The sequence below is a fragment of the Dermatophagoides pteronyssinus genome, unplaced genomic scaffold (genome assembly GCF_027571235.1).
Source record: "Dermatophagoides pteronyssinus isolate colony J.1.1.1.1 unplaced genomic scaffold, Derpt_VIB-CSIC_2022.12 sq0061, whole genome shotgun sequence".
NCBI lineage: Eukaryota > Metazoa > Arthropoda > Arachnida > Sarcoptiformes > Pyroglyphidae > Dermatophagoides > Dermatophagoides pteronyssinus.
In genome coordinates this window covers 25,231-32,968 of record NW_027461581.1, presented here as the reverse complement: position 1 = coordinate 32,968, position 7,738 = coordinate 25,231, and the positions used below count along the sequence as shown (strand labels likewise).

The 7,738-nt window shown below is 32.6% G+C and overlaps 1 protein-coding gene across 1 annotated transcript; it reads left to right on the top strand.

Moving 5' to 3' along the window:
- Positions 1-3,725: 3,725 nt before the first annotated feature.
- LOC113791829 (uncharacterized) lies at positions 3,726-7,694 on the top strand. The gene has a single exon (XM_027341665.2). It carries the CDS (start codon positions 5,187-5,189, stop codon positions 7,674-7,676), a length of 2,490 nt encoding a protein of 829 aa, XP_027197466.2. The 5' UTR covers positions 3,726-5,186; the 3' UTR covers positions 7,677-7,694.
- Positions 7,695-7,738: the final 44 nt, after the last annotated feature.

The following is a 7,738-nucleotide window of genomic DNA, read 5'->3' as shown; positions in this document are numbered from 1 at the left end:
TATGATAACCTGAATAATTTTTTTCATGTCAATCATCACAATACGGGTTGACACATCGATATAGCGATAATAAACTAATGATAACAAACGGGTGAAAAAAAATTGAGAACGACGACCACCCGGATACATAATAAAGAAATGATTTCACATGATAATGGTTGGCCCCATCATATTTCATTTGATATCATTCAACCATGCAAAAAAAGAATAACGATATCTATTTAATGTTTAAAATGACCAATTTAACCTAAAGTAAATTCAGACTTTTCAAATCTTCAGATTATAAAATTTAATTCAATTTTGATTATTTAAATCTTCTTAGATTTTAATTTCAATTTAACAGGATTTTTATGCAAAAATCTATTTCATCCGATCAAATGATCTATGTTGATGTTGTTTGCTTCATTTTTTTCATTCATTAAAAATTCGTTTTTTTCTAATTCTCATCTTGATTAGAGAATATAAAGATACCTAAAAAAATGATACAATAATGTGCAAATGTTAATGATTAACTTGGTTATAGATTTAATTTTTGATTAAGTAAAGTTTGAAACTCAATTTTAAAATATCTTTTTATCTGTTGGTAGTGATAAAATCAACCGCGGGTCAATGTATCAATCTGAAATTTTTCTGTGTTTTTTCGCATCATAAGATCGATAAATTTTCTCTCTCCCTCCCGTTTTGCGATTTTACGGCAATCGTTTCATCTAGATGATAATGATGATGCTAAATATAAAACGAGAAAAAGTAACCATGATAAATATCGTAACAAAAAAAAAACTTGAAATTATATACGACAAACTTGTTGCCTTTTAGAACTTTTTTATAATCAATATCACAATATTGATAGATTTGTTTGTCTGTTATGCTTGTGAAAAAAAAATTTCAAATCCAAGATAAACCATTCAGGCTATTTTTTCTAAAAACTGTAAATAAAGTTTTTTCTTTTTTTTCGTAAATTCAATTGGGTTGGTTGTTAGGTTTGGTTAGTTGTTTAAGTCGATTTCTAATTTATATTTCGGTTAATGATGTTGATGAACAGTTTGAAATTAAATTACGAATGATGATGAGAGAAAATACGAAAGAAAGAGAGAAAGAGAGAGAAAGATGTTTAAGGTCAAGTAATCGGGGAGAAATAAACCGAAAATAACCGGCAAAATCAAATTTCTTTATAGCCATCAGGTCCTTATCATTGCCAATCAAATCTGCATCGTAGTTAGTTTTTGAAAGTGTTATATAATAGTATAGATTTTTTTTCTTTCTTCATCTGAACTTGCTTACTCAATCCTCAAATGATGATAAACCTGAATTCGAAAAAAAACAGTTCAATCAGATTTATCCATATTTAAAAAACTATCTAAGCATCAATAACCAAAATTTATAGAATTAATTTGAAACACTCACTTAGTTGGCCGGGAGCCCAATTTAGATTTTGTGGTCATAAATGATAAATTTGATAATATAATCCATTTGTTCATGTGTGTTTTTTTTTTTTTTTTGAATAATTTGCAATTTAATTGATCAAATTTTGTTCCAAAAAAAGGGGGAAAACCACCAGTATAGTGTGGGTCAAATTTTCGATTAAAATATGACCAATTTTCATGTATTCATCATTATCGTTTGTATTCCATATTTATAAATTCAATTCATTCATTATCATCATCATCATCATGTAATTGTGATTCAACCTATTTGACTTTTGAAAAAAAATTTTACAAATTGAAATTGTCCGACCATCATCATAGTTTTTTCTTTGGTAAAATAATCCTGGTTTGTAATGAATAAATAGATAGAATGATGATTGAATGAATGTTTGGATGGATGCTCACATCAATGCTTGATTTTTTTTTGTTGGACAAACTTGAAATTCATGTACCTTTTCTGTTTGTATTGAATATATTTTCTTTTTTCTTTTTTTTTTGTTGTCCAGTTGTAGTAGTCGTTCATCATCATTTTATTATCATGTTCGTTCTTCTTTTTTTTTGACACCATATGATGATGATCGATACGAATGTCCGATTTGATTGGGTCAAATATTTTTATTTTATTTTTTTAATCAGCCATTTTATTCTTAATATTTTTTTCATTCATAACATGATTATCTTTTAAATCGATCTTTTTTACTGGATTTCCATATTCTTCGTTGAAATCCGATTTTATTATGTTTTTTTTGAATCCAAATCCAAACACCTTTATAACTCATGATGATGATGATCTATGAGCTTAACATGTCAATAATTTGATAAGTGCGTGTCCAAATAAATAATGTTTCTTTGGCTATTATTTTGTATGGCATGATTTTTTTTCTTTCTTTCTTTGAATTTAATGAATAATAATGAAGAACATTTGTTGCTCAACAACAAGTGATTGGCTATCTATCGCTAGGAATTTATCTGTCGTTTTTTTCTTAGTCAGTTTGGCCATATAGCTAAATCAACTAGATAATATTTAGTTGCTTCAGTGTCGAATAATAATGATCATCATAGATCGCGTTCGTTCACTATCTAGTTCATTATTATTGGCGACTTTTTAAGCTAAAATGGTGAAAAATTTTGTTTTTTCGTTTCATTGGAAAATTTTTTCAGATTTTTTGTTTCATGTTTCTTCCTAGCCTAAAGGCCAATCTACCTATGGCTTCTTTTTATTCATTTATTTGTGTGTGTGCAAGTGTGTCCATATATCTTATGCATACTTGCATTTGACTTGAAAATTCTTAACCAAATGATCGATTCGTTTTGGATGAAAAGAAAAACAAGAGAGTACCATCATTTTTTTCAAACGAAAAAATGATTCAAACGAGGTTGGCCAGCTTTTTCTCTTTTTTTCATTCATCTATCCTAAAAGATAAATAGATAGACCGACCTCTAACGTTTGACTATTCGAAACATCATTGGAATCCGGTCGGTCGTTTAACTTTAATACATGTCGATATTTGTTCATCTTTTAATATTCATCATCGTCATCGTAGACAGGATACAGGACAGGTGAACTCATCATTATTGGTAGTGGAAATTTTTTTTTTTGATTAACTTTAATAATGATGATGATGGTGGTGGTAGTAGTTATGATTCAAGGGTCCTCAATCAAAAGAAGTCAACATTGAATTAAAGTGATGATAATATATAAGAAAAGTATGTAAGATGATGTTGATCATCAGCACCTGGATTATCAGGATTTCCATCTTTCTATCGTTTTTGAAGTAAAAACCGGCTTTCTTAAAAAAAGAAACCCGAAGATTTACTTGTCATATTGCTTCCAGTTTTTCACTTTTTTACCTTGTCTTTAATTTGAAGGTTTTTATTTTTCCCCCTAAAAATTCATTGATTGGCAACCGAGACAACAGCGACCACCATCTACTTTACCACCACCAATAATAATGTAGGTAAAGTTGGTTTATTCAGTGAATTCTTTTCTCTCTCTTTCTCTAGCCGTATCTCAGGCAACCAATTTTTTTTGAATTTTTTTTTCGTTCGTGAAACTGAACTGTCTTGTCATTCATATTTTTTCTATGTATGGACCAATGCTATTCCCTAATGTGTGTTCTGAATTTTTTTCTATGGAAATCAAATGTTGCTTTGCGATGATGATACAGGTGGCCATGTTGATAATCATGATTGTGTGGTTGTGTAGTAGCAGTTCTACTAATAGTGGATCCATCAAGTCTATGATCACTTGTTGTTGTTGATATTTTTTCCGAAGAAATTGAAGAATAAAACTTGAACAGGTAATTTCAGAGAAGACGACCAGACCTATGTTGTGCAACATACATAGAAATTATTATAGCGAAATAAATATTTTGCTGTAATCGAGGAATGAAAGAGATTGGATTTTTTTCACTATGCTTCTATGAATTTTTCTCAAATATCTTGTTTGTTTGTTTCTTGGATATTTTTATTTTTCGTTTGTTTGTTTCTTCGAATGAAGTTTTTGCCTATATAATTTTTGTTGTTACTGTTGATACGTTTCATTATAATTTTTTTTTGTTCATCATTGAAAATATTAAAAGAGTAACTGGACTCGTCATTATTAATGAATGAATGGCGGACATCATCACCATCATCATCATATAAGATCTGACTTCGGTTTTTCTTCTTTTTTTGCAATATATCCATCATTTTCAAATATATTATTTTTTCCCTTATTTCTTTCGACCCATTCTCTTTTTTCGAATCTAAACATCATTCTCCGCTGCCGAATCTATGAAAATTTCTCTTTATTTCTCTATTTTTTTTTGCCTGTGTTCCAGAAAAAAATCGTAAGCATCTTCGTGTATGTGTGTGTGTTTAGCTGATTGGAGTAAATTTTTTTGTTTTGTTTTTGTGTTGTTGATGTTAAATCCTGTTATCCTGCAATGTTAGTGTGTTGGCAAGCTAAATCTTAGGTTTATTAAAACACTATTTAGTTGAAATACACGAAAATTACTTGTTCTTGTTTTATTGATAAAATTTCTTTCGATCTTGATCCACAATAATAACAAGACGACGACAACAATATCAAAATAAGATAAATCTAATGTCACATTCAATCCGATCCATTTTGGATTCGGATTTTCAATCAATCGATTACATATCCTGATCCTGTTCATGTCATCAAAATGGAATTTGATCCTTGTACGAAATGACGATCCTACGATGATAATAATGATGACAATACTGACGACCATAGATATCGAAAATCAAAAATCTCATCGAAAAAAAATTTTCTTCATTCAAATTTTGAATAAGTCATCCTGATCATCATCATCATCATCATCAAATCGAATCAAATTTTATGTATGTCTGTGTGTATGTTTTGTGTCTAACGTAATGTCTGTGTGCATTATCTAAGGACAATCAACATAACAGTGATTGAATTCTTCTCATTCAATTTATGAAATTGTCATAGTTGATATTGTGACTGTTGAGAAATTTTATACTGCTTTGTTTTTCATTCTTCAAGCATCTGTTCATCAATTTTTTTCAATATTCATCGTGTCTATGTATTTGGTTGTTTTATTTTTCGGCACGAAATAACATCTTGCATCTGGTTTGACAACGACATTTTTTCGTTTATTTTTTCTCATCTTGCTTGTGTGTATGTGTATGGTGTATTTTGTGTACTCTACCTGTCTGTTGATTGACAGCCATATTTAGAATCATCATCCTTTTCAAGATAATCAACATAAATCGCAACAACAATAGACAATAATGGCTAAATCGGTAAATGGTGGTGGTGGTGGTGTCGTTGATGACAATGATAATGAAACAACACCCATTTGTCGTTGTCGTGTCCTATATCTTGGTTCAGCTGTGCCACATATAACCAAAGATGGTTTGCAAGGAATTCAAGAACCATTAAAAGATCTTTATCCTGAACAAGGTGTTTTTTGGAATACAGATCGTGATCATAATGCCACTGGTATTGATTCATGGCTTTCAGTTTGGTCAAACGGTATATTAGTTGAAAATGTTGACGATAAAGGCAATACGATAAGACGTTTTCATCCAATCGAATCATTACATTATTGTGCTGCAGTACGTTATGTGTCCGTACCGACAAATGATTCAGCATCAACTAAAAATGGTTCATCAAATGATTCGAATAAAATTGCCAAATTTTTACCATTAGATAGTCCTTTTTCAAAAAGTTCTGCGATCGATCCAATGAAAATGGGACATCCACCATTATTTGCCTGTATTTTACGACGTACTTCTGGTATAAAAGTTTTAGAATGTCATGCATTCATATGTAAAAAAGAAGCAGCAGCTAATGCATTAGTACGTTGCTGTTTTCATGCTTATGCCGATACAATGCATGCTAAACAAATTGAACTGGAAAGTCCATACGAACAATTGGATAGACGACGTTCAAGATCAATTGGATCAGCATTAGATTCGCAATCATTAATCGATGATAAAATTAATACATGGCAAAAAAATTCAAATGGTGGATCATCAACAGGATCACCCGATGAAACAAATGGTTTCGGTGAAACAAGATCCATATCGAGACAAAAACAACAACAACGTACACCATCGGTAGCTTCGTTAGTTAGTCATTCGATGGCTGCCGAACATCACCATCATCATCCACCATTGCCACCCCCACCTCATCATCATCATCATCATGGTCTACCGATGATGGGTCTACCTGAACCAATCTACGGCATACCACCATCTGGTACATTACGTAGCGTTCGATCATTCATTTCATTAGCTGCATTAAAAAGTCATAAAAAATCACGTTCACGACAAATGCCATTGCCATTTGCTCATGGTCTACAGCCACAACCACAACTTCTTCCGCCTCCCCCACAACCTGTGATGTTTGCAACATTATCAAAAAAAGAATTGAAAAAAGTACTAAAAAAAGAAAGCACACTGAAACGTAAACATAAATATAAAGAATTTCCAGTCCCATTCGGATATCCTGCACCACCACAACCTCCACAATTTATATATGGTCCACCACCACCATTACCACCTCATGGAATTCATGGTCCAATGCCAATCTATGCTCCACCCATGGGGCCTTCGTATTATGGAACAATCGATAGTCGTAAAAGTCGAGTGCCATCATTACCTCCACCGCCACCACCCACATCTAATATGATAAATGAAAACGGACATTATTTACCTCCACCACCAATTCCACCTTCTTCATCCAGTCATTTCGATGAGCCAATCTATATGCCTGCTGTTCCTTCACCAAATGGAACGCTTCGACCTGTTACACCACATGGCGAACCAATTTATTTTGAAGGTCGTAGTGGTAATGGACCACCAATGCCAATGCCAATTCATCATCACCATGGAGGACCACCAGGACCAATGTTTATGGGACCAGCACATCCTCAAATGCTTCCATGTACCTTAATACCAACATTAAGTCGTAAGGAATTGAAAGAATTGGAAAAACAGAAAGCATTGATGAAAAAAGCAGCCAAAAAAGAGAAAAAGAATGCCAAAAAGAATAAAAATCAACAACAACAACCACAACAGCAGCAGCCGCAAGTCCTAATGAATGGTAATGGTCAGCTTTATATTGAAGAACCACCACCCGGTGATTATTATCAACCCCGATCATATGGATATCCACCTGAAGAAATCGGGGATCCCGACGAATCTATTATATCACCGTCGGAAATGCAACTATCATCTGGAAATTATAGTAACGCATCCACCGGTGGTGGCGGTGGTGGTGGAATATATAAAAAGAAAGGTCATCTTAATGAACGAGCATTTTCCTATTCGATAAGACAAGAACATCGTTCACGATCGAATAGTCTTTCAAATTTGGCAATTGAAAATGGGCCAAATAATGGTGGTGTACCCAATGGTGAGAATGAATCACATAACAACAGTTCGGTTAGTTTAAAAAGTCAAACGAATGCTATGGCTGCTGGTCAACCCGTTCCAAATGGTATAAAAATGATGAATGGCAATGGATCGATACCGTATGAGCAACAACATTCCATGGGTAATGGACGAATTGCAATGAATAATGTCCATCATAATGGCGGACCAATGATGATGGATATGAATGGTCCAATCGATCCAAATACATTGGCAACACGTATGTCAAATCTAAGCCTTAAAAATGGTTATGGACCAAACAATCCACCACCACCACCTCCTCCATTACCTTCAAATGGTTATCATTATCAACAACGAACAGCAACAATCAAACGTCTTTGAATGTTTAAACCATGATTTTTCTATCATTTAAACAAAATTTTGTGATTATTTCGACAATAAAA